At 45.8% G+C, this 26,622-nt stretch overlaps 1 protein-coding gene across 3 annotated transcripts in view; it reads right to left on the reverse strand.

Moving 5' to 3' along the window:
- Positions 1-8,158: 8,158 nt before the first annotated feature.
- CC2D2A (coiled-coil and C2 domain containing 2A) overlaps positions 8,159-26,622 on the reverse strand; it is a 124,446-nt gene continuing 105,982 nt past the window's right edge. For all 3 annotated transcript variants that reach the window (XM_060188318.1, XM_060188317.1, XM_060188316.1), the window contains 6 exons: positions 24,987-25,100; positions 22,091-22,225; positions 14,926-15,048; positions 12,048-12,106; positions 10,513-10,690; positions 8,159-8,634 (listed from right to left, as the gene is read on the reverse strand). In XM_060188318.1, coding sequence (XP_060044301.1) covers positions 8,446-8,634; positions 10,513-10,690; positions 12,048-12,106; positions 14,926-15,048; positions 22,091-22,225; positions 24,987-25,100 — 798 coding nt within the window. In that variant the 3' untranslated portion in view covers positions 8,159-8,445. The remainder of the gene's footprint in view (positions 8,635-10,512; positions 10,691-12,047; positions 12,107-14,925; positions 15,049-22,090; positions 22,226-24,986; positions 25,101-26,622) is intronic.

Raw genomic sequence — 26,622 nt, forward strand, 5'->3', positions numbered from 1 at the left:
TTTTGTGTGTTTGTGTTGATTTTTATTAAAAAACAAACAAACCTTAATTCTATGCAAATAAAGACAACAATGAGATACCACTTCACTCCTGTGAGACCCTCAGGAAGGACAGTAACGACAAGTGCTGGAGAGGTTGTGGGGACAAAGGAGTCCTCCTGAACTGCTGGTGGGAATGTCTGTGGGTCCAACCTCTGTGGAGAGCAGTCTGGAGAACTCTAAAGGCTAGAAGTGGACCTACCCTATGACCCTGCAATTCCTCTCCTGGAGATACATCCTAAGGAACCAAACACACCATCAAAAAAAAAAAAATCTGTGTATACCTATGTTTATAGCACAGTTTGTAATAGCCAAAAACTGGAAGTAACTGAGGTGTCTTAACTACTGATGACTGGCTAACAGAGCTGTGTTATATACACACGATGCTACTCGGCTACTAAGAATGATGAACTCGCCTTCTTCACCTCATCTTGGATGGAGCTTGAAGGAGTCGTGGTAAGTGAGTTAAGTCAGGAAGAGAAGGGTGAATATGGCAGGATCCTATCCATGTACAAAAGCTGAGAAAACAAAGAAGAACTTGGACTGGATTTGGTATATTGCACCAAAGGACTGGGGGGGTGGGTGACATGTCACAGTGAGGGGTGAGGGAGGTCAGGTTGTGGTGTAGGATGGTGGCAGAGGACCTGGGCTGGAGGTGAGAGTTCTGCAGGAAACAGACACTTTACACAGCCACCAACAGTTGCATTTACTGTAAGCCATGAATCTTTCCCCCCCCATAAATAAAAAAGATGTTGACAAGATCTCAGTACAAATTTGTATAGTGTAAAACTGGACTAGTTTGTCTTCTGAACTCTTGGAAAATCACAACCCTGTCAGATAATTTTAGATAGATGCCTACTGCTCATGAGCAGAACTGAAAATTTTTTGAAATTACTCACGCAGTCGTCAGCATTTGGTTTTGCATGCTTGTTTTCATTGCTGTGTGAAGAAATAATAGACCTGTCATTCAGAAAAAATAGATGCTGAGGGAGGCGGACTAGCGTAGCGGGTTAAGCGCACATGGCACAAAGTTCAAGGACCGGTATAAGGATCCTGGTTCAAGCCCCTAGCTCCCCACCTGCAGGGGAGTCGCTTCACAAGCAATGAAGCCGGTCTGCAGGTGTCTGTCTTTCTCTCCCCCTCTCTGTCTTCTTCTCTCTCCTTTTCTCTCTGTCCTATCCAACAATAACAACAACAACAATAGTAACTACAACAACAATAAAAAAACAAGGGCAAAAAAAGGGGAAATAAATTTTTGAAAGCAGTGGCTTTTTAAAAAAATAGATGCTGAGTCACCTTTATGTCCTGTTGTATACACTTTTGAAGTTTGGAGGATAGCCAGTGGCGTGACATTATTTTACATACATACAGAAGACTGAGGAAGTAACGGTGCAGTCTTCTTCATTGCGGCTCCATGTATCTTAGCTTGTTTTACTGGGTGAGAGGGAGGAGTAGGAGAGAGAGAGACGGGAACTACAAGGAGGCTGTAGTTTCAAGGAGGCTGTTGTCTCAGCTGAGACAAGGAGAAAGCTTTGAGACAGTGCCAGGAACCATTAGATGAGGGTACAAGCAAGGAGAATTCACTTAAGGCTTTTTTACATTTCGTTAACATTTAAATTGAACACTCCCTGGAGAAGTAGGGACTCCTCTAAAGGGAGGGCATGTATGATTCTGAAATTTCACCTTGCTCTCAGGGTGGAAGTTGATGATGGGGCTTACTAAATTTGCAAAAACTAAAAATGAACCCCCCACCCCCCGAGTTCCTGCATGTTAGGTAGCTGTGGGAGTCGGCCATTTTGCTTTTTTGAGTTTGGGTTTCTTAAACCTAACTGGTCATGTCTGGTAGTTGCCCCATACCTAGCTTTCTTTAAAAATCTGCCTTATGGGGCCAGGTGGTGGCGCACCCAATTAAGCGCACACATTACAGTGTACAAGGACACAGTTTCAAGCCCCTGGTCCCCACCTGCAGGAGGAAAGCTTCGTAAGTGGTGAAGCAGGGCTGTAGGTGTCTTTCTGTTTCTCTCCCTCTCTCCTCCCCCCTCCCCTTCCCTCTCAATTTCTCTCTGTCTCTATCTAATAATAAATAAAATAAAAAGATTTAAAATAAATAAAAATAATCTGCCTTATGACGACCTCACCAGTGTGTCCTGGGACCCCCACATCCCCAGATTGCTACCCCACTAGGGAAAGATAGAAACAAGCTGGGAAGATGGATCCAACTGCCAACACCCAACAGAGAAGCGATTACAGAAGCCAGAACTCCCACCTTCTGCACTCCATAAAGATCTTTGGTCCATACTCCCAGAGGGATAAAGAATAGGGAAGCTTCCAATGGATGGGAGGGGATATGGAACTCTGGTGGTGGGAATTGTACCCCTCTATAATCCCATAGTCTTGTCAATCATTATTAATTCAGTAATAAAAAATAACATTAGTTAACAATAAGATTTAAGAATATATATTTTTTCATAGATGATGTATATAAAGCTTATTAAGAGTTAAAAAAAATCTGCCCTATACACGAAGAAAATAATTATTGGTTCTCTTAGCATAAAGTGAAATTTGAGCTTAGCAGTTTCAAAGTCAGAAGTTTTTTTTAACTTTAGCTATTGTGCTTTTTATTTAAGTGTTGATTTAATAAATTAAATCAGGGACTATTTCTTTTTTATTCTATCTTTTTTAATATTTTCTAATTTTTAAATATTTAATTTTCCCTTTTGTTGCCCTTGTTGTTTTATTGTTGTTATTGATGTTGTCGTTGTTGGATAGGACAGAGAGAAATGGAGAAAGGAGGGGAAGACAGGGGAGAGAAAGATAGACACCTGCAGGCTTGCTTCACCGCCTGAGAAGTGACTCCCCTGCAGGTGGGGAGCCGGGGGCTTGAACCGGGATCCTTATGCGGGTCCTTGCGCTTTGCGCCACCTGCACTTAAGCTGCTGCACTACCTCCCAACTCCCGACTATTTCTTTTTTAAAAAAAATATTTATTTTCTTTTGTTGCCCTTGTTTTCTTGTAGTTATTATTGTTGTTATGGAGAGAGGAGGGGAAGGCAGAAGAGGAAAGACTCCTGAAGACCTGCTTCACCGCCTGTGAAGCGACTCCCCTGCAGGTGGGGAGCTGGGGGCTCGAACCGGATCCTTACACCACTCTTTGCACTTTGCGCCACCTGTGCTTAACCCACTGCGCTACCGCCCAACTCCCGACTATTTCTTTTTTAATTCAATTTTTTAAATTTGTGATTAATAGTAATTTGGAAGATTGTAAGATTACAGTGTATATAGTTCCACAACATACCCACCACCAAAATTACGTTTCAATGCCCTCCCACCTCCCACCTCCCAAGGGAAACCACCATAGTTTTCAAGAATCTTGGAAACAGTTTGCGTGTGTGTGTGTATGTATGTGTGTGTGTGTGTGTGTGTGTGTTGTGTGTTTTCCCCTAGTTCATGTGAATCAGATCTCTAGACTCGACATACGAATGAAACTATCTGGGAGTTGTCTTTCTTACTTCACTAAGCACCATCATCTCTGGCTCCATCCATTTTGTCCCAAAGTACACAGTACTCCAGATTAGTGTCCTATCCTATACTGTCTTTAAGCCAGTCATCTGTGGATGGGCATTTAGGCTGCTTCCACTCTTTGGCTACTGTGAATAATGCAGCTATGGACATAGGGGTGCACATGCCTCAGGAAGTATTTCAAGATGACAAAGTACAAGTAGCCTTCTGAGGTGAACTCAATTTTTCATCTTACCTGTACTTACACGAATTGCTTGGTAAATGTAATCATTGTGAGTAACCATGGCCTCAAGTCTTCAAAGAAGACAAGGTTTATCTTGTGTAATTAAAAGACAGTAGTATGGGAGTCGGGCGGTAGCGCAGCAGCTTGAGGGCACATGGCGCAAAGCACAAGGACCGGCGGAAGGATTCCGGTTCGAGCCCCCAGCTCCCCACCTGTAGGGGAGTCACTTCACAAGCAGTAAAGCAGCTCTGCAGGTGTCTGTCTTTCTTTCCCCCTCTCTGTCTTCCCCTCCTCTCTCCATTTCTCTATCCTATCCAACAATGACGACATCAACAACAATAATGAAAACAATAAAACAAGGGCAACAAAAGGGAATAAGTAAATGAATACACATTAAAATCAAAAGCAAGCATATATAATGTTCCACTCAACAGCAACTATCCCCTAAATATATATAGGATTATAGGGCAATCACAATATATAAAATCAAATGCAGATTAAACTATCTCCTCATACAACTGGGAGGGAAAAAAAAAAAAAGAAAAAATGGTGCTTTCCACACAACAAAGTGCTGACATAATCAAGTCAGTCTGGTCAAGACTTTGTTTTTTTCTTGCTTCCGGGGTAATTGCTGGGGCTCAGTGCCTGAACTACTACTCCTGGCGGCCATTTTTTCCCCGTTTTTGTTGCCCTGTTGTCCTTGTTATTGTTATTGTATAGGACAGAGAGAAATTGAGAGAGAGGGGGAAAGACAGACACCTGCAGACCTGCTTCACCACATGTGAAGTGACCCCCCTGCAGCTGGGGAGCTGGGGCTGGAACATGGGTCCTTACCTTCCGCGCCATGTGCACTTAACCCACTGCTCTACCGCCCGACTTCCCCTCAAGACTGTGTTTTTAACAGTTTGCTCACAAGAAGCAGTATAGACAAGATAAAGCAGCAGAGAAGTACCACAGTAACCTAGAACATCTGGGAAAATTAGTTGCTTGGTTTTACAACATTTAAGCAATATCCTGAAACTGCACCTAATGATGAACTTTTTAGTAAGTATTGTCATAACGTTCCCCTCCTCCCCCCCAATAAAAACAATGGCATATATTGCCTTTTTTATGTTCCTTTTAAAAATCATCTTTATTGGATAAAGACAACCAGAAATTGAGAGGGTAGGGGGAGATAGAGAGGGAGAAAGGGAGACACCTACAGCACAGCTTCGACACTTGCAAAGCTTTCCCCCTGCAGGTGGGGAACGAAGGATTTGAACTTGGGTCCTTACAACCAGGTGCTCCACCAGCCAGCCCCCGGTATATACCACTGTCTTTTTTAAAAAATTAATTTATTTATTCCCTTTTGTTGCCCTTGTTGCTTTGTTGTTGTAATTATTATTGTTGTCCTCATTGTTGGATAGGACAGAGAGAAATGGAGAGAGGAGGGGAAGACAGAGAGGGGGAAAGAAAGACAGACACCTGCAGACCTGCTTTACTGCTTGTGAAGTGACTCCCCTACAGGTGGGGAGCTGGGGGCTCGAACCGGAATCCTTCCGCCGGTCCTTGTGCTTTGCGCCATGTGCCCCAGAAGACCGGGGTTGGGGGGTGGGAGAAAGAAACCTACAGACCTGCTTCACCACCTGTGAAGTGACTCCCCTGCAGGTGGGGAGCTGGGGGCTCAAACCGGGATCCTTCCGCCGGTCCTTGTGCTTTGTGCCATGTGCGCTTAACCCGCCGCCTACCGCCTGACTGCCACTTGCTTTCAGTTTATTTTGGGATCTGTGAGATCTGCTGAGCCAGACACCCATGTGAAGGGACAGCCCTTCGCAGCATGACATTAAATGGCCCAAAACATAAGTTGTTCTGCTGACAAGAATTCCTTTCCACGTGTCTGTTTGGCACCCATCCTTCCTTGCCAGTCTATGTATTTAATCTTTTTGTTAAAGATTTAAAAAATATTTATTTATTCCCTTTTTGTTGCCCTTGTTGTTTTTTATTGTTGTAATTATTGTTGTTATTGATGTCGTCATTGTTGGATAGGCCAGAGAGAAATGGAGAGAGGAGGGGAAGACAGAAAGGGGGAGAGAAAGAAGAGACACCTGCAGACCTGCTTCACCGCCTGTGAAGTGACTCCCCCACAGGTGAAGATCCTTAGGTTGGTCCTTGTGCTTTGCACCACCTGTGCTTAACCTGCTACACTACTTTTTGTTATTATTATTAGTGATTTAATATTGGTTTACAAAAATTACAGGATAACAAGAACAATTCCACACTGTCCCCACCACCAGAGTTCTGTGTCCCCATTCCCTCCACTGGAAGCTGCAGTGGTTCTCCCAAGGTCACAGATACAGGCTGACATGTCTGTGACATTCTGTCTACCCACCTATCTCTATTTTTGACCATTTTTTTCTACACTCCTGCCTTCTTGTCCTTACTAAGTCACACCTACACCTATAACTATTTCCGAGGGTCCTTCCTGTTTCCTTCTCTCTCAGGGTCCTGATGGAATTGGGGTTCAGAGCCTTCTAGTCATATTCCCCAAACATTTCTCCCCCTCTAAGGGTATGAACTAGTATTTAATCTCTCTCTCTTTTTTTTTTAAGGAACAGTGTAATATTATGTATTTGTCTTAGCTGAGATTGCTATAAAAGAATGCTATAGGGGCTGGGTGATGGCACATGTTAGAATGTGCAAGGCCCTGTGTTCGAGGCCCTGGTCCCCACCTGCAAGGGGAAAGCTTTGTGAGTGGTGAAGCAGTGCTGCAGGTGTCTCTCTGTCCCTCTCCCTCTCTATCTCCCCCTCCCCTCTCAATTTCTGACTGTCTCTAATAAATAAAAAAAAGATAATAAAAAATTAAAAGAATTCTGTAGATCAGTAGGCCAAACTTTTAATTTTATTCATTTCTCATCATTCTTGAAGCAGGAGAGTTCGGGGTCCAAGGACAGCTGGGTGTTTGCAGAAGGCCATCTAGATCTCATCTTCAGGATGCAGGCTCTCCTCTGAGTGTTCTTAAAGGACACTAATCCCACCAGGAGGGCTCACCCTCATGTCCTAATTACCTTCCTAATGTCCTGCCTCTGCTGCAAAGAGGATTAGGGCTTCAGCCGAGAAATTCGGGGCTAGGCGGATGGACAGAGACATCAGCTCATACAGTGTCTTAGTCAAACTACTCACCGGTGACTTGAACTAAGTTCCTGCCTCCCAGTACCATCAAGTGCTTCAGTTGGTCTATGTGTCTCTGTGGATATTTGCTTAACATTTTTGCAGACTTAGGTCTCAGAAGGTATTCCGTGTTAAATTGTTGAGAACTGGGGGGGGGGGGGATGGTGGTGGTGGCAGTAGCAGAGTGTCTGGTGTGCAAGACCCTTGTGTGGATCCTTGGCACCACACGCAAGTGACAAAGACAAAAAGAATCAGCATTCCACAGGTGACAGAGCGACATTCTGTGTTCTCAGTTGTATTTTAAGAAATGGGAGGTGGGGGGTAGCACAGCAGGTTAAGTGCACATGGCGTGAAGTGCAAAGACCGGCTTAAGGATCCCAGTTCGAGCCCCTGGATCCCCACCTGCACAGGGTGGGGGGGGGTTTGCTTCACAGGCGGTGAGGCAGGTCTGCAGGTGTCTTTCTCTTTCCCCCTTTCTGTCTTCCCTTCCTCTCTCCATTTCTCTCTGTCCTGTCCAACAACAACAACAACAATAATAACAACAGTGATAAACAAGGGCAACAAAAGGGAAAAAAATAGCTTCCAGGAGCAGTGGATTCATAGTGCAGGCACCAAGTCCCAGACATAAACCTGGAGGCAAAAAAAATAAATAAAATGGAAAATTGGGCCATGCGTGAAAACCTGAACTAGATAATTGGCATCACATTAAAAAGAAAAAGAAGACTGTATGTATTTTAAATATTTATTTATTTATTCACTCTTGTTGCCCTTGTTGTTTTATTGTTGTAGTTATTATTGTTATTGGTGTCATCATTGTTGGATAAGACAGAGAGAAATGGAGAGGGGAGGAGAAGACAGAGAGGGGGAGAGAAAGACAGACACCTGCAGACCTGCTTCACTGCTTGCAAAGTGACCCCCATGCAGCTGGGGAGCTGGGGGCTCGAACCAGGATCCTTATGCCCGGTCCCTTGTGCTTTGTGCCACTTGCGTTTAACCACTGCGCCACCGCCTGACTCCCAGAAAAAATTGTATATGGGAAGATGGTTTCACCACCCCTGGAAAGCCATATTCTGCAGACTCTCAACGGCTTGACTGCCAAGTAGAGAGGACCAGTCAGCACAAGAACAACAGGCCTGCGAAGCTCAGAGCTGGGGGGGGGGGGGGGGGGCTGTGGGTAGTGCACACTGAACTTAGGGTCTAGGGGAGGCAGAGTACACTATTAAAACACTTTGAGTGGTTTAAAAATCATTTTATTTAAGAAGAGCACAAAGTAAAATATGGATGAGACAGGGTGTATTACACCAAAGCAAAGGACTCTCTCTGGGCAAGGAGGGGAGGGGGGTAGGAAAATAACTCTGGGGGCCTGTTACATTATTCAATCTGTATGCATATGTCAGTGCTACACTGTAAAGCATTCACCCCCCCTATAAAAAATAATGATTTTATTTCATGATTCGCAATGAATATTTTCCTTCTGTTGTAATACATACCACTTCCAAATACTCTTCATTTCCTAACGGATCATCTGTTACGTATAAGAGAGGCAACATAGATCCAAACAGATAAGACATTTCTGGGGTATGGGTGGACGTAGACAGCTAACGCAAATTCAACATTGGGAATGTCAATGCTATGGACTCCAGTGCTGTGGACTGCTTCAACCAGCGGCTTTATTTCTGAGTAGGGCATGTGGAGGGGGAATCCAGAGAACTGAAGGAAAGAAGGAAATAGATCGTCATTGATGAAACTTTGAAGATTTCACTCGCTTTTTTTTTCTTATGTAAATGTATACAATTCTTAGTGCTCTTTTTAATGTTTTTAAATTTTTATTTATAGATACAGAGAGAAATTGAGAGGTGGGGAAAGACAGAGAGGGAGAGAGACATGTGCAGCCCTGCTTCATCACTCTTTTTTTTTTAAATTAATTAATTTATTTTCCTTTTTGTTGCCCTTGTTGTTTAACATTGTTGTGGTTATTATGTCGTTGTTGGATAGGACAGAGAGAAATGGAGAGAGGAGGGGAAGACAGAGAGGAGGAGAGAAAGACAGACACCTGCAGACCTGCTTCACCACCTGTGAAGCGACTCCCCTGCAGGTGGGGAGCCGGGGGCTCGAACTGGGATCCTTACGCAGGTCCTGGCGATTTGTGCCACATGCGCTTAACCCGCTGTGCCACCACCCGACTCCCTGCTTCATCACTCTTGAAGCCTTTTCCCTGCAGGTGGGGACCAGGGGCTTGAACCTGGGTCCTTGAGCATTGTAATGTGTGCGCTCAGCCAGGTGAACCACTGCCTGGCTTCTCCTTCTCCTTCTTCTATTGAAGAAACATTGCACTAGAGAAATTTCAGATGGGGCCCAAAGCGCAAGGACCAGCAGAAGGATCCCGGTTTGAGGCCCTGGCTCCCCACCTGCAGGGGAGTCGCTTCACAAGCGGTGAAGCAGGTCTGCAGGTGTCTATCTTTCTCTGCTCCCTTCTTTGTCTTCCCCTCCTCTCTCCATTTCTCTCTGTCCTATCCAACAACAACGTACCCAACAACAACGATATCAATAATAACTACAACAATAAAACAATAAGGGCAACAAAAGGTAATAAATAAATAAATATTAAAAAAAAGAAATTTCAGGTATGGGGGCCAGTGGTGGCACACCTGGCTGAGTGCACATGTTACAGTGCACAAGGACCTGGGCTCCAGACCCCACTCCTCACCTGCAAGGGGAAACACTTCATAAGTTGTGAAGCAGGTCTGCAGGTGTCTCTCTGTCCCTCTCCTTCTCTATCTCCCCCTTCCCTCTTGATTTCTGGCTGTCTTTATCAAATAAATAAAGATAATTTAAAAAAAGTCTCAGGTATGTATTACTGAGAAGCAATTTGTGTATATATTGATATTCCACTAAGTTTATTGCAGAAGGTCCAGCCTGTCAGCACACAGAGCTTCCCCACCTTACCCACTCCCCTCCCCTCCTGGTAATCACTATTTGGTCTCATAACCCAGAAGTTTGCTTCATTGAGTTCACTCATATACCACCTACAAGTAAAACCACACAGTGGGCTTCAGCCGTTTCTAGTGGATAACCTCTGGGTTTATCCAAGTTGTTACAAACGGCAGAATTTCATATTAAAAATATAATATGGAGGGGAGGCCATGGCTTTCAGATATTGGTCTACAATGGTGGAGAAGGTCCTAGAACGCTTTGCAGAAAATGGAAATATTTTTACATATGTGTCAACAACTGTATTTCCTCTTGACTTTAAACCATTAATCCTCCTGATTAGGGGGCTGGGTGGTGGCACAGCTGGTTGGACGCACATGTCGCAACATGCAAGGCCCTGGGGTCGAGCCCCGGATCCCCACCTGCAAGGGGAAAACTCTGCAAGTGGTGAAGAAGCAGTGTTGCAAGCAGTGTTGTCCCTCTGTCTTTCTCCCTTCTCTATCACCCTCTTCTTGATCATTGGCTGCCTCTATCCAATAAATAAAGGTGAAAAACAAAGTAAATAGAATAAATGTCAAAACAAAAGGGGGAGTGTAGATAATAATAATAATTACGGAGTGCTTGGTGAATGTTTGGGCTGCCTTCGCACGCACTCACCCGGTAGTCGCCCAGCTGCCTGAGCAGCTCTGCTTGGTGGTCCTCGTCCACATCTCCCCCCTGGCTCCGCTCCAGCTGGGGCAGGAAGTGACGCAGGGTGGAGGTGCAGTACCTGTTCCACCGAGTCAGGTTCCGGGGCCTCCAGTCCATGATCTTCTCTTTCAGGATTTTTTCAATTCTGTTTATGGAAACAACAAAGCAAAACAAGCATGCCATTTCTCCGTGACTCGCCTTTTCCTTTTGTCCGCAAAAATACAGTCTGTTTACGGTGAGGATTCTTATTTGGTCAGTGATTTTTTTTTTCATTCACAAAGCACAGCCAGTACCAAAGACGGGGCTCATCCCTGAAGACTGAGAAGGAAATTGAAGTAAGAGAGCATGTGCTTGGTATGGGGAGAGACCTGGGAGTAGAAAGTGGCTGATGTCCCAAGGGGCACAGGAGAGGCCTGGAAAAAGGTTCCCACAAGAGAGAGCCAGAGAGCCATGGATAACTGGAAAGAGTTAGATTCAATGCATTTAGCATAAGATTTATAGTATCATAATGCCTTATCACTTCGCTAATGCCTATGCAGATAGATAAATGAGACCTAGGCATCAGGACTAAAGTTCATGGTGAAAACTTCAAGCATTTGAGGAGGCCAGGCAGTAGTGCAATGGCTTAAGATTCTTACCTGCCTTCCCCATGCATTGGTTTAGAAACTAGATGACATTCAGCAAGCCATTCATGGCATTTTTAATTAATTAATTTTTACCAGAGCACTGCTCAGCTCTGGCTTATAAGGGGATTGAACCTGAGACTTCCAGAGCCTCAGGCATGAGAGTCTGTTTGCATAACCTTTATGCTAGCTACCCCTGCCCTAATGGCATTCTTTTAAGCTGAGGATGAGGAGCTGTGTGAAGGAGACCCACGTGCTAGTGAGCCCTGATCCCAGGAGCTCACTTCTGCTTGTTACACGCCATGTAGACACTAAAGCTTCCCACTGGGTTGCTTGACTTACGAAAGATCGTCCCTGGACCTGGTGTCTATGAACAGGAATCCTAGATTAGTTTCTCACAATACTTTTCTCTTTTTTAAAAGAGCCTTTTGTTTTTTTTCCCCAGTGAACCACCAGCTTCTGGGAAGGACAGGTTTTGAACCTGAAAACTCTGTCTGTCTGTCTCAGAGTCCACAGGCAGAGCCACTACTCTAGCCTGACGGTGTTTCTCTCTCTCTTTTTTCTTTTCTTTTCTTTCCTTCTTTCTTATTATTTTTTTAAATTTAGCATTGGATAGAGACAGAAGTTGAGGGGGGGAGGATAGAGAAGGCGAGAGACACCTGCTACCCTGCTTCACCACTCGTGAAGCTTTCCCCCTGCAGGTGGGGACGGGGGGGGGGGGGGCTGAACCTGGGTCCTTGCGCACTGTAACGCATGAGCTTTACCAGGTGCGCCACCACCCGGCCCCAGTTGTCCATAAGATCTCGCGGGCTCAGAACTGAGTAGCTTGGAGTCGGGCTCCCTCCAGGTGGCAGTGAACAGGCCAGCAGGTGCCCTGACCTGTCTTGCAGCTCTGAGGCGGCGGCTTTATCCGTGTGCTGGTAGCGGAGCTCTTCTGGCTACGAAGGAGAGAACAGTTCAGACATCCTGCAAGTCCCTCCACCTACATATTTTGCTAAACATCTGAATCTTAAATGATGACTGCTCAGGCATCCAACCACATACAGACAACACTCTAATAAAGTCAGTATATTCGTGACCGGCCTAGACTAAAGCATTTCAACTGGGGGCTGGAAGACACTTAGCCCTAGAGAGCACATGCTTTATATTATGTGTGGGGATGCGGGGTGAGCCCCCAGTACCACAGAGAGAACCAGTGCAGCACCAGGGAAGCTCTGTGAACAGTAGAGTCCTCTCCTCTCCTCTCCTCTCCTCTCCTCTCCTCTCCTCTCCTCTCCTCTCCTCTCCTCTCCTCTCCTCTCCCCTCCCCTCCCCTCCCCTCCCATCCTCCCACCCCTTCCCTCCCCACCCATCCCCTCCACTCTCCTCCCCCCTCTTCTCCTCTCCACCCCTCCCCTCTTCCTCTTCCCTCCTCTCAACCCCTCCCCTACCCCCTCTTCTGCTCTCCTCTCCACTCCTCTCCTCCTCTCCACCCCTCCCCTCCTCTCCACCCCTCCCCTTACTTTCCTCCCTTTCCCTTCCTTTATTTTTCTCTCTCTCTGAAAATAGAAGAGAAAATATGAACCAACTCTGGTACACACCCCCCATACACACACACAAAAATATATAAAAAAATGCATCATCACGTTACATGGCTTTTATTCGCTTCATATTTACTTACTTAATGGATAAAGACAGATCTCAAGCAGGAAGGGGGAGATAGAGAAGGAGAGAGACACTCCTTCAGCACTGCTAACCCTGCTGGGAAGCTTCCCTGCACCTCGGCTAACCCTGCCTGGGCCCCACGGTGGGGAAGCCCCAGGTCCTTTGCACAGGGTTAAGTGCCCTCAACTGGGCGCCTCCCCACCTGCTCTCCCCCACCCAGCCCACATGCGGTTCTTCCTCAACCTGATTTCCTTTCTTTCACCGCAAAGGTAGCCATGACCAAAACTTGCCCGTTCACATTCACTCAACACATGCCTGAGTCCTGTGCTTGAATAGAAACCCCTGCCCTCAGGGCCTTCACATTACAGTCAGGGGAGAAAAGGGAACTAATCAACTGCATTTCTGACTTGATTACTGACCTATAAGCAAGATGGGGAGAGATAACAGTACAGTTTTAGAATGCCGCTAAGATTCATGAGTGTTGGTGCACTCATGAGATTATATAATCTCCTGTTAGTGCTACGATTTCTCCTGCTGCCCCAATTCTTGGACAACTGTAAACAGCAGTCCTCTGGGGAAAAACAAGATTAAATGTGCCTTGTGCACAAGGGGGAAGGAGGAATTTCAGTGAGCCAATGCTTTTTAACCTTGCTTTGAAAGATTTGATCCACCGGGGCTGGGGGTGGGTGGGGAGATACGTTCAGTAGTGGACACCCACCATGTCTATTAAACAAGTTTAAACGCTTGCTTGGTAGTTAGGCATGACGGTAAGCAGCTTTAAAAAAAAAAAAAATCTTATATTTATTTTCCCTTGTGTTGCTCTTTTTTATTGTTGTTGTAGTTCTTATTGTTTTATTGATGTCATCGTCGTTGGATAAGACAGAGAGAAATGGAGAGAGGAGGGGAAGACAGAAAGGGGGAGAGAAAGACAGACACCTCAGACCTGCTTCACTACCTGAGAAGCGACTCCCCTGTAGGTGGGGAGCCAGGGACTCCAACCGGGATCCTTCCGCTGGTCCTTGCGCTTTGCAGCCACCTGCGCTTAACCCGATTCCTGGCAGTAAGCAGTTCTCAAACTTAACTACTTTCAGTCTGCTACGGGTTATTGTTGGGGCTCGGTGCCTGCACTACGAACCCACTGCTCCTGGAGGCTATTTATCCCCTTTTGTTGCCCTTGTAGTTTATTGTAGTTGTTATTATCGCTGGATAGGACAGAGAGAAATGGAGAGCGGAGGGAAAGACAGAGGGGGAGAGAAAGACACCTGCTTCAACGCCTGTGAAGTGACTCACTTGCAGGTGGGGAGCTGGGGGCTCGAACCGGGATCCTTACGCCAGTCCTTGCGCTTTGCGACATGTGCGCTTAACCCACTACGCTACCGCCCCATCCCCGTCAGATTAGTTTTATGAACCCCTGGTGGATCACACCCTGCAATTTGATGTCCTGTTACAATGACAGTCATGAAATGAACTTAGTGAATTCACACCAGCATTGGAACACTAAGTCATTTTGTGATACACTGTCATGTCATAAGACTCCTTATATCACAACTTGTACAATATGCATATAGCTTCATGATCCTAATAGCCTGCGTCTTTCTTTCTTTTTTAAACCTTTTAAAGAAATATTTATTTATTTTCCCTTTTGTTGCCCTTGTTTTATTACTGTAGTTATTATTGTTGTTGTTGTTATTGTTGTCGTTGTTATTGTTGGATAGGACAGAGAGAAACGGAGAGAGGAGTGGAAGACAGAGAGAAAGGGGAGAGAAAGACAGACACCTGCAGACCTGCAGACCAACTGTGAAGCGACTCCCCTGCAGGTGGGGAGGCACGGGCTCAAACCAGGATCCTCACGCCGGTTCTTGCACTTCGCGATAGTCTATTTCTTATTTTGAGTTGGCCTTGAGTTTGAAAAACAAAGCTGGAGTCTGCTTTGCTATGCACACTACCCCCCCCTTAGCGAGCGGCCCCCACAGACTGGTGGAAGCTTTGGTGCTTTCTTCCCCCTCCCCCCATCTGAAAAAACCCAGCAGGAATCTGTGAAACTCTTGGTTGTGTAACTAGCATGACCCCAAATCCCTCACATTCTGTCTCCACCTGATCAGAATAAACATACCTGGATACTGGAAAGGCCAGGATAGGGGAGGCTTCTTGAAAAGAAAGATTTCCATAGCTTGGGCTTGGTGACATCAAAATTTATCCTTAGTGGGGAGTCATAGCGTTGAATGTTAAACCACACCTAGAATGGACAAGGCTGAGTGAGTCCACCTGACAGCAGGTACCTGCACTCACAGGTACAGAGAGGCAGCAGAGGGCAAAAACTGTCATGCTGGGTGCAGCCAACCTGCCACATTTTGATTTGTACCACCGGCATGTAATCTGCAATCTGGGGCATCACCTAGGTGCCAGTGGCCATTTTTATTTGTAATCAGTTTATCTATTTTTTATTTTTAATTAAAAAATGTTTATTTACTCATTCCGTGTTGTTGCCCTTGTTGTTTTATTGTTGTAGTTATTATTGTTGTCATAGTTGTCGGATAGGTCAGAGAGAAATGGAGAGAGGAGGGGAAGACAGAGGGGGAGAGAAAGACAGACACCTGCAGACCTGCTTCACCTCCCGTGAAGCGACTCCCCTGCAGGTGGGGAGCTGGGGGCTCGAACCGGGATCCTTATGCCGGTCCTTGCACTTTGCGCCACATGCGCTTAACCCACTGCGCTTAACTCGTGCCTGACCCCCTTGTAACCAGTTTATTGGGTGAGTGGGTGGGTGGGAGGTAGCAGTTCACAATACACTGCTGACACATAGGGGCAATTTCTCATTTCCCTGTGACAGGTGTCTGCAAAACACTCTCACGTACGTAGGTCCTTCCCACCATCTGCACCAGGTCCAAACCTTCAGACCCATTTCCTTCTCTGCTGTCCCCAGACAGTCCTTTGCTTTGGGGCAGTGCACCACACCCTGTCAGGTCTTTCACACTCTCTGTCTTGGTGTCTCAAGTTCCGCCTAGAAGTGCCACCACCTGGCATCCATTCTTCCCTTTGTGGCTTCCCTGACTGATGCACATGCTGTGTTCACAGCAGTGCAATTTATAATCGCTCCAACTTGGAACCATCCCAGATATCCAATGACAAGATAAGTGACTTAGGAAGTTGTGGTATACATACACAATGGGGTATTATGCAGGTGTTAACCCACCTACAGAAAGAAAACTTTTCTTTTCATCATCATCATCATCATCTTCTTCTTCTTCTTCTTTTTTTTTTTTTTTTAAATCTTTTTATTATCTTTATTGGATAGACACAGCCAGAAATTGAGAGGGAAGGGGGTGTTAGAGACTTATGGGTTATCAGATAGTGTCACCTAATGTGCTAGGTTGTACCCCTGACCCCAGTTCCTCCACATCTCCATGCCTACACCCCCCACTGCAAGGGCAGAAATATATGTCTCTGTCTCTTGGTGATCTAGCTGGTAGGATGGGACTTCCAAGCCTAAGAGGCTATGTGCATGTTCCCAGTGCTTGTCTTTGTAGGTCTCTGCCATGCTCATTGCCATGGGTCCTAGAATAAGCCCATGAAGCAGAGCTGTCCCATTCTTACCCAAAGACCCCTCTCACTTGGCTCTAAGGCAGGCAGTGGGTGTGAAAGAAACAGGGCATAGCGCTGAGAAACACAGTGGAGGTCTAATTATACAGGGCTTGGAAATCTAAGGTGAGCACTGTCTCCTGAGATCTGTCTGCAGTGTGGGAATGATGAAAGCTATTAAGAAACTTAATCTGGCATCCGTCTATCAAACAGTGACGTGAACTAGAGAAAGTGGCTGTTTCTAGTAATGTGTGGTGAAGCAATAATGGCGTGAACTGGGAAATACCTGAAGTCGGATCTATGTGATTTGATACATGTTAAGTAGGATTGAATTAGGGGGAAGAGGAACCAGTCAGGATATTTCTGGGACTGCACCTGGGTAAATGAAATCCACTAAAACAAGAAGCCAAGGGGCTGGGTGGTGGTGCACCTGGTGGAGTGCACATGTTACAGTGCACAAGGACCCAGGTTCGAGCCCCCAATTCCTACCTGCAGGGGGAAAGCTTTGCGAGTAGTGAAGCTGTGCTGCAGTTGTCTCTCTCTCCCTCTCTATCTCTCCTCCTCCTTTGCATTTCTGACTGTCTCTATCCAATAAATAAATAAAGATTAAAAAAAAAAAGGAAAAACAAGAAGCCAAGACGAGGTACTGATTTGCAGGGGAAAAGAAACGATCTGAATTTCATATGTTTGAAGCTTGAGGTTTAGATAAATCATCTCGGCATCTAGTCGGTTGATGAACAATCAAGACATAAAGAAAATTGCTGGTCCTAGTGATAGGTCTGAGGTTTCTTTGCCACAGTCCACTAGGAGGGTTGGGTTGGGTAAGTGATGGTCCACCTGGTTCAGTGCACATGTTACAATGCTCAAGAATCTGGGTTCAAGCCCCCAGTCTCCACCTGCTGGGGGGAGTTTCAGGATCAGTGAAGCAGTACTGCAGGTGTCACACTCTTTTTCTCCCCTTCCTCTCAATTTCTGTCTCTATCCAATAAGTAAACAAATAAAACATTAAAAAATAAAATTAAGAAAATGGCGACTTGGAAGCAGCGGCTGGTGTGAGCTCCAACAAGCAACAGCTTGTGACCTGGGATTCTCTGGATAGGGTTCCAAATGCCAGCATGATGCCAACCAGACTTCCCTGCACAGACAACCCCACCAATGTGTCCTGGAGCTCCGCTGCCCCAGAGCCCTTCCCCACTAGGGAAAGAGAGAGGCAGGCTGGGAGTATGGATCGACCTGCCAATGCCCATGTTCAGCGGGGAAGCAATTACAGAAGCCAGACCTTCTACCTTCTGCACCCCTCAATGACCTTGGGTTCATACTTCCAGAGGGATAAAGAATAGGAAAGCTATCAGGGTAGGGGATGGGATACAGAGTTCTGGTGGTGGGAACTGTGTGAAGTTGTACCCGTCTTATCCAATGGTTTAGTCAATGTTTCCTTTTTATAAATAAAAAATTAAAATAAATACATAAAATTTAAAAAGAAAGACTTAAAAAATATTAAGGGAGGGGGCTGGGCAGCAGTGCATCTGGTTAACTGCACATGGTATTAAGTGCATGGATCTGTGTTTGAGTCCCTTAGGGAACGCTTCACAAGTGGTGACGCAGGACTTCAGGTGTGTAGCTTTCTCTCTCACACTCTATCTTCTCCTCCTCTCTCAATCTCTCTCTGTCTTATCCAATAAAATGGAAAAAACATGACCACAAGGAGCAGTGATGGCACAGAGCCCCAGCCATAACCTTGGAGGCAAAACAAACAAACAAAACTAGGTAGAGCCTAGTTTATTTTCTTAATAATAGGTGTGGCCCAGGGAGAAATGGGAATGCAGAATCTTTTGGAACATCTCCCTTTAAGAGTGGAAAGAAGAGCTAGTGAAAGAAACCCAAGAAGCTAGTGAAAGAAACCCATTGCACAGAAATGTAAACCAAATAATCCTTTCTCAGTAAGCCAGGAAGGGAAAGTAAGTGCCAGTGTTTGCGAATCAGGGATTAGTCCTGATGCTTCTGGAGAGAAGGAAGCTGAGGCAGCGATGGGGCAAGCTGCTGAGTTCCCAGAAGCATCAGAAGGTCAATGCTGCTGTCTGAGTTTCCTTTTGGTCAGGAGAGAGAAGCTTAGTTAGATTCACAGTGGGTTAAATTCTCAGTTGCCTAAGAAAGTGGATGCAGAGGACGGAATGGATGTTTGGAGAATTTCAGGGCAAAGGAGATAGTGTAATGGTTATGCAAACAGATGCTCATGCTTGTGGCTCCAAGGTCCCAGGTTTAATCCCTTATACCACCAAAAGCCAGAGATGAGCAGTGATCTGGTAAAGAAAAAAAAGATTTTTTTTTTGATGGAAAGAAAAGAGAGGCAATGACCTTCTAGGGGAGAATCAACTTTTTTTTTTAATGTTTATTTTCCCTTTTGTTGCCCTTGTTGTTTTTTATTGTTGTTGGAATTGATGTTGTTGCTGCTAGATAGGACAGAGAGAAGTGGAGAGAGGAAGGGAAGAAAGAGAGGGGAAGAGAAAGAGAGACACCTGCAGACTTGCTTCACCACCTTTGAAGCAACTCCCGTGTAGGTGGGGATCTGGGGACTGGAACTGGGATCCTCACGCTGGTCCTTGTGCTTTGCACTACATGTGCTTAACCTGCTGCGCTACCGCCTGACTCCCAGAATCACCTTTAAAGTTTGTTCATCTGAGCAGTCCAGAAAGACTAGCTAGTGGAGCTGACTTACAGTAAGAAGCACCGTAGCCATCGCACCAGAGAAGGGACTGAGCACCTGGTCTAGACAGACGTCAGCCCCAGTCCTGACCCAGAGGACCAGATGGCATGATGGCCTCGAGCTTTTGCCTGGCTTAACTGTAACCTGGACAAGGCAGACATCTCCTGTTTCTGCTCCTTTCTGTCTGAATATCTGCCAAATATAAAGAGACAGGGTGGTGGATCTGGGCAGTGCACCTACCTCCCTTGCTCTCTGGACTGCAACAGACAAGCCCTCCCCTTCTTGGAAAAGCTGCTGTGATCCTGTTTGGCTTTCTGTGGCCTTGGGCCCACGTTTGGGATACAATAAGAAGTAGAATATAATATGAAGCATGTACTCATGCACAGACAAAAGAAAAAAACTTATAAATAAGAAGTCATGAATTGGGGATTATGCTCACGTGTCAATCTTGGCAGATGACAGGCATCTCAGAGACCATGGGGATGGAGGGTGATTATAAAAACTATCATGGGGGGTCAGGTGGTAGTGCAGCAGGTTGAGCGCACACATGGCGCAAAGCGCAAGGACCAGTGAAAGGATCCCGGTTCGAGCCCCCAGCTCCCCACCTGCAGGGGAGTCACCTCACAGGCGGCGAAGCAAGTCTGCAGGTGTCTATCTTTCTCTCCCCCTCTCTGTTTTCCCCTCCTCTCTCCATTTCTCTCTGTCCTATCTAATAACAACGACATAAACAACAACAATAATAACTACAGCAATAAAACAAGGGCAACAAAATGGGGAAAGATGGCCTCCAGGAGCAGTGGATTCGCAGTGCGGGCACTGAGCCCCAGCAATAACCTTGGAGGCAACCCCCCACCCCCCACCCCCCACCCCCAAAAAGGGAAAAAACCAAACAATCATGCAGCCAGTGATGGGAATGACTGCATGTTGGCAGCTGTACACTGGCTGTCTCGCTCCTCAGCAGACTCTTCAAATGACTTAACTGCTATTCCCTCCATTGGCTAGTGAGGAGTCTGATCCTGGGAGGGACTGAGGAGCATTCCCACGCTCATACAGCTCTTCACTGGTGAAGCTGGAATGAAAACTCAAGCCACCTGACCCCAGGCCTCATGTTTCTTTCTTACTGATTTTATTTGACAGGACAGAGAGAAACTGAAAGGGTGAGGGATAGATCAAAAAAGGGAGAAGGGAGATCGAACCCAGGTCCTTGAGCATGGCGACCTGTGTGCTCAACCAGGTGCCCCCCTGCCCAGCCCCTGTGCCTCCTGTTGCCACCACTGCCTGCAGGGCTTCATAGTTAAGTGACCCCGGGCAACAAGCGTCCCCTCCTGGTGCCTGGGACTCTTAGCAACAACTAAGGCTTCTAGGATGACAAAGTCTGTTCCATATAGTGAGATGAATTCGGCATTGGGAACTCCATTGTGGAGGAGAAGCCAGGAGACAGAGCCCAGATACAAACAGAGGGCCTCTAAATTCAAATCTCAATTTAACTTTATTCTGCTTTGCTATGGGTTTGCTTACAAGCTCAAGCAAAACCTTTACCTCAGTCCTGCCATGGCGCTTGGCACATCCGGGTTGTTTTATATTATGTGGGTTTTTTAAAGATTTATTTAAAAATTTTTAAAATATATTTATTTATTTATTCTCCCTTTTGTTGCCCTTGTTTTTTGTTGTTGTAGTTATTATTGTTGTTGTTATTGATGTCGTCGTTGTTGGATAGCACAGAGAGAAATGGAGCGAGGAGGGGAAGACAGAGAGAGGGAGAGAAAGACACCTGCAGACCTGCTTCACTGCCTGTGAAGCGACTCTCCTGCAGGTGGGGAGCTGGAGGCTCGAACTGGGATCCTTACGCCGGTCCTTGCACTTTGTGCCACCTGTGCTTAATCCACTGCGCTACCGCCCAACTCCCTAGATTGGGTTTTTAACTATTTTTATTTGTTGATTGACAGAGGCAGTTAGAAATTGAGAGAGAAGGGGGAGACAGAGAAGAAGAGAGACACCTGCAACACGGCTTCACCACTTAGAAAGCTTCCCCCCTTGCAGGTGGGAACCTGAGGCTCGAACCTGGGTCCTGTGCATTTTAACATGTGTGCTCAACCAGGTGCGCCACTACCTGGCCCCTGTACTGCATTTTTGACAAATATAATCCACAGGTCCTGGTGGCTTTTACTTTTTTAAAATTTTTTAAAAGATATTTTTATCAGAGCACTGATCAGCTCCGGCTTATGGTGGTGTGGGAGACTGAACCTGGGGCTTTCAAGACTCAGGCCTGAGAGTCTCTTTGCATAACCATTATGCTCTCTAGCCCCACCTGATTTTACTTTTTTAATAGACAGAAATTGAGAGGGGAAGGAGAGACAGAGATGGAGAGAGAGACAACTGGAGCACTGCTCCACTGCTTCTGAAGCTTTCCCCCTACAGATGGGGAATGGGGGCTTGAACCTGGATCCTTGTACACTGTAATGTTCTGCTGGGTACATCACCACCCAACCCCAGCACATCTTTTTTCTTTTTTTAAACTGATATATATTTTTTGTTTGTTTGTTTTTTTATGTTTTGCCACCAAGGTTATTGCTGGGGCTTGGTGCCAGCATTACGAATCCTCTATTCCTGGTGGCCCTTTCTCTTTCTTTCTTCCTCCCTCCCTCTCTCTCTCTCTTTCTTGCTCCTTCCTTCCTTCCTTCCTTCCTTCCTTCCTTCCTTCCTTCCCTTTCCTTTCCTTTCCTTTCCTTTCTTCCTATTTTACTTTATTGGACAGAGGCATTGAGAAAGAAGGAAGACAGGGAGAGACAGAGATAGACATCTGTAGATCTGCTTCACATCTCATGAAGCTTCCTCACCCCAAGCAGGTGGAAAACAGGGGCTTGAACCCATGTTCTTGCATGGGTAACACAGGCACTTAACAGGGTTCCACTGCCTGGCTGATAGGCAGATTGTAATCGGCAGGTCAACAGAAAAGGAAAGGCAGCCTCGTTTAGGAGAAAACAGTAACACTTACATTGTCAGGACCTATTAAACATCCCACGCTTTTTAAGGGACAGAACGTGTCAAACTGTCTGTAGACATGTCCGCTGCAAGGATTCCATATCAAGTAGTGACTTTGCTCCCGAGTCAGCACGTAGGCAGTTGGACCCTAAAATAAAATCAGTGTTAAGCCAGTTGCCAGTCAAACACGAACGTTCAAGAGAAGCTTGCACTGAACACTTCACTTCTGGCAGGGCCCCTGATTTCTTACGATAAACTGTCTCTATCAATGTGAATTTTCTAAGCTTGTACCCCAAATAACCTGGTGTGGCCCCCAATTTCAGGATATTTTCAGTGGGCTGGGTTCAACAGATTCTGAGAGCTACACAGACATAACAAAAAAAAACAAAAAAAAGCAGCAATGAGATTATCCAAATACAGCCAGGAAATTCTTTTCCTGGTGGCCAAGGTTCTCTGCATTGTTTCCCTTTGTTTGTGGTTAGTAGAGAAGCCAGCTGAAGCAGTTGGTGTGAAAGGAGAGGTCTCTAAACTTCACCACTCTTGTCTTCCATCCTGTTCAAGCCTCGGCACTAAACACTCATCAGTGAGGGATTCAGTATTCTGTATCCTCAGGCAGGAGGAGGCCCATAGGAAAAAGATGTGGGGTCTTTGGATGCTAAAGGGATCAGACATGCCAACAAAATAAATACATACATTAAAATAAATAAATAACTCAAAGCACTGCATGGGGTCCTTGAGTTCCACTCAAAACCATGTCATGATTTATCCCTGGCATGTCTCTCTGCCTATAATGGAATCTCTGGGTCACTCTCCTTCTAAGTCCAGGGAAAGCTATGGAAGGAAATCTTGTCCGATGAGGGGCTAAGGAAGTTGTAGAGTATTTATACAAGGAACTACCACTCCCGCTGTAAGAAATCTTCTCTTTTGTTGTATCCTGGATGGAACTGGAAGGAACCATGTTGAGATAATCCAGAAGGAATGAATATCAGATTATATCACTCATGGGGCAACTTAAAAATCAGGGGATGTGGGGTGGTGGTGGTGAACCTGGTTGAGCACACATATAACAATGCACAAAGACCCAGGTTCAAGCCCCTGGTCTCCACCTGTAGGGGAAAGTCTTCACAAGTGGTGAAACAGTGCTGCAGGGGTCTCTTTGACTCTCTCCCTCTCTACTTCCCACTTCCTCTCAAGTTCTGTCTGTCTCTGTCCAATGAATAAATAAAGCCAAAGGAAGACCTTATTTTAAAAAAAGGGCCCAATATATACACATATAGACAGGTGACTATAGAAATAATAGTTAACCCATATCTACAACCTTGGGAGAACTGGTGTAGCTTCCAATGGAGGGAATGGGGATCCAAAACTCTGGTGGTGGGAATGGTGCAGAGTTGTACCCCTATTATCTTGTAGTTTTGCAAGCCAAATATTAAATTACTAATAAAATAAATAATAAATAAAAATAAAGCAATAATAATAATAATAAATGCCATGGGCCCTTTGGAATATGCCTAAAATAGACTTACCAGCTTTTTCCAAAATGGGGAGCCCAAATCTTATCTGTTGTATTCTTACCTTTAAATTGTTTGTTCTGCTTTATAACTTAATGCTTTTCAGCCACCAAGTCGCAGATACTACCATGACACCAACCTGACTTCCCTAGGCAGACAACCTCACCAATGTGTCCTGGAACCCCACCTCCTCAAAGCCCTGCCCCACTAGGGAAATACAGAAACAGGCTGGAGGTATGGATCCACCTGCCAACGCCCATGCCCCATGGAGAAGCAATTACAGAAGCAAGACCTGCTACCTTCTGCAGCCCCAAACTGATCTTGGGTCCATAATACCAGAGAGATAAAGAATAGGAAAGCTTTCATGGGATGGGATGGGATGCAGAACTATGGTGGTGGGAATTGTGTGGAATGCTATCTCTCTTATCCTATGGTCTTGTCAATCATTATTACATCTTTTTTTTTTTTTTTAAAGGAAATGCAGGGTAAAACAGGAACTAGCTACCACCTAGTGCATCAATCCAAGGACTCTGAAGAGGAGGGGAGATAGTTGAAAAGGGGCCTGGGGAAGCAATTACAGAAGCCAGACCTTCCACCTTCTGTATCCCACAATGACCTTGGGTCCATACTCTCAGAGGGTTAAAGAATAGGAAAGCTATCAAGGGAGAGGGTGGGATGCAGAGTTCTGGTGGTGGGAATGGCGTGGAGTTGTACTCCTTTTATCCTATGGTCTAGCTAGTGTTGCCTTTTTATAAATAAAAAATTTAAAAAAAAAAATAAAAGAAGCCAGGGACCAGTGGCCTGTGGTGGAAGATGACAGAATGGTGGCGGGTATGGTATGCTCCTGCCTACCTTGTGGAGAGGGGGACCTGGACAACTGAGACTCCAACAGTCTTACAGGCACGAGTCAGCTACCCTACTGACTGTGCCACCACCCAGGCCTCAGATGACAACAGTCTTTTTTTTTTTTTTTTAAGATTTTTAAAGTATTTATTTATTTATTTATTTTCCCTTTTGTTGCCCTTGTTGTTTTTCATTGCTATTGATGTCATCATTGTTAGATAGGACAGAGAGAAATGGAGAGAGGAGGGGAAGACAGAGAGGGGGAGAGAAAGACAGACACCTGCAGACCTGCTTCACCGCCTGTGAAGCGACTCCCCTGCAGGTGGGGAGCCCGGGGCTCGAATAGGGATCCTTAAGCTGGCCCTTGTGTTTTGCACCACCTGCGCTTAACCTGCTGCACTACTGCCCGACTCCCAGATGACAACAGTCTTATACATCCTTACTGCCCCTGCTCAAGTGACTTAATTATAGTCAACTCTTGTCCACGATCTGCTCCATCACACAGTCCTGTGAGACTTCAGACCGCCCTTGTCCCTCCAGCCTGGGAGGCCTCACCTCTGGTATGGCGCTGCCCATCACGAGCCAGGCCTTTTTACCCAGGAAGAGAAAATAATTACACAGCAGCACCGCATGCTCCTCTTCATCTCCTGCCAGAAGATCGAGAAATTGCTGTGAAGGGGAAAAAAAAAAAAAGAGAAAAGAGAGAGTGTGTTGCATGCATGGATTGCTTCCTTTTGGGTTTTAAAAAGTCACTGTTAAAAAACGAGGGCTTTGAAGTATCAGAACTCCTTTAGAAATCTTTTCTCAGATTTTAGATACAGCTATATGTAAATAGCATTCAATGGCATCGATCGTGGTGAGGTCTTGTATGATCCAGCAAGTCCTAACCATGGGATTTTCAAAGTCAACCGAATTCCCAAATAACGTTGATTACAGTAATAATGATCTATTGCCGTCTTAAACGCTAAGACAGCAGGAACCCTCTCCATTCTCTATAAAACCTGGATTTCTCCCAGTCCTGGGACCTCTGGGGTGGGGCTTGTTTTCCTGCATGCTTCACTCGTTCCACCATTTGTTCCTGCATCTGCTGAGCTCAGCCAAATCAATACAGCCAGTACCACCTCGACAAGTTTCATTCTGGAATTTGTCCAAAGACATCAAGTGTAGAATGTCAACCTCCAGCCCCAGCACTCAGCCACCAAGTTGCAGATGCTACCATGGTGCCAACCTGACTTCCTTGGGCAGACGACCTCACCAGTGTATCCTGGAACCCCACCTCCCCTGAGCCCTGCCCCATTAGGGAAAGAGAGAGACAGGCTGGGAGTATGGATGTACCTGGCAATGCCTATGTCCAATAGAGAAGGAATTACAGAAGCCAGACCTTCCACTTTCTGCACCCTACCATTATCCTGGGTCCGTGCTCCCAGAGGGATAAAGAACAGGAAAGCTTTTAATGGAGGGGATGGGATGCAGAACTCTGGTGTTGGGAATTGTACCTCCGTTATCCTATGATCTTCTTGATCATTATTAAATAAAAACAAAACTTTTAAAAGTGAATGCTTTGCATGTGTGAGGCTACAAGGTTAATTTCTGGCAAAACATAACCATAAAGGTGAGAAAAATACGTCACTATCAATGGCAGAAACACAGCTCTGTCCCTCTGCCTGTTCCTATCCTGCCCCTGCACCCCAGCTGCCCAGCAGACTGATTTAAGCAATCTGCTTTCCTTCATCCTTTAATCCTAGGCCAAACCTGCCTGGGGAGGAGTGAGGACACTAAGACCTCCCTCTTGTGCAGGGGAGGAAGCACAGACTGAGATGAAGTGCAACCTGGGGGTGGGGAGGGGGAAGCCAGCCTGGCCCCAGAGCCCATGGCAGCGTCTGTTCTCCCTGTAACTCCTCACAGGTGGTCTAAGGTGGGCACATCTACCCTCTGAAAATGTCTACATGCTGTTACCCAGACTTATGGGGTGTTGGTATGCACGAGACCCCTTCTGTTTCATTTGGTTTAAATCCCCCCTGCTTAACACTATTCTATTTACATAACCACTTCATTCTATTTACATAACCGCTGTTAACAAGCACCACCCTCCCTCCAGGGCATTGGTTCAATCCCCACTGTTTCATGATACGTTTTTGCTCCACCCCCTCTCCTTGTCACACCCTGATCCTCTCCTTGTCAGACTGATTGT

The sequence above is a fragment of the Erinaceus europaeus genome, chromosome 3 (assembly GCF_950295315.1).
Source record: "Erinaceus europaeus chromosome 3, mEriEur2.1, whole genome shotgun sequence".
Classification (NCBI taxonomy): domain Eukaryota; kingdom Metazoa; phylum Chordata; class Mammalia; order Eulipotyphla; family Erinaceidae; genus Erinaceus; species Erinaceus europaeus.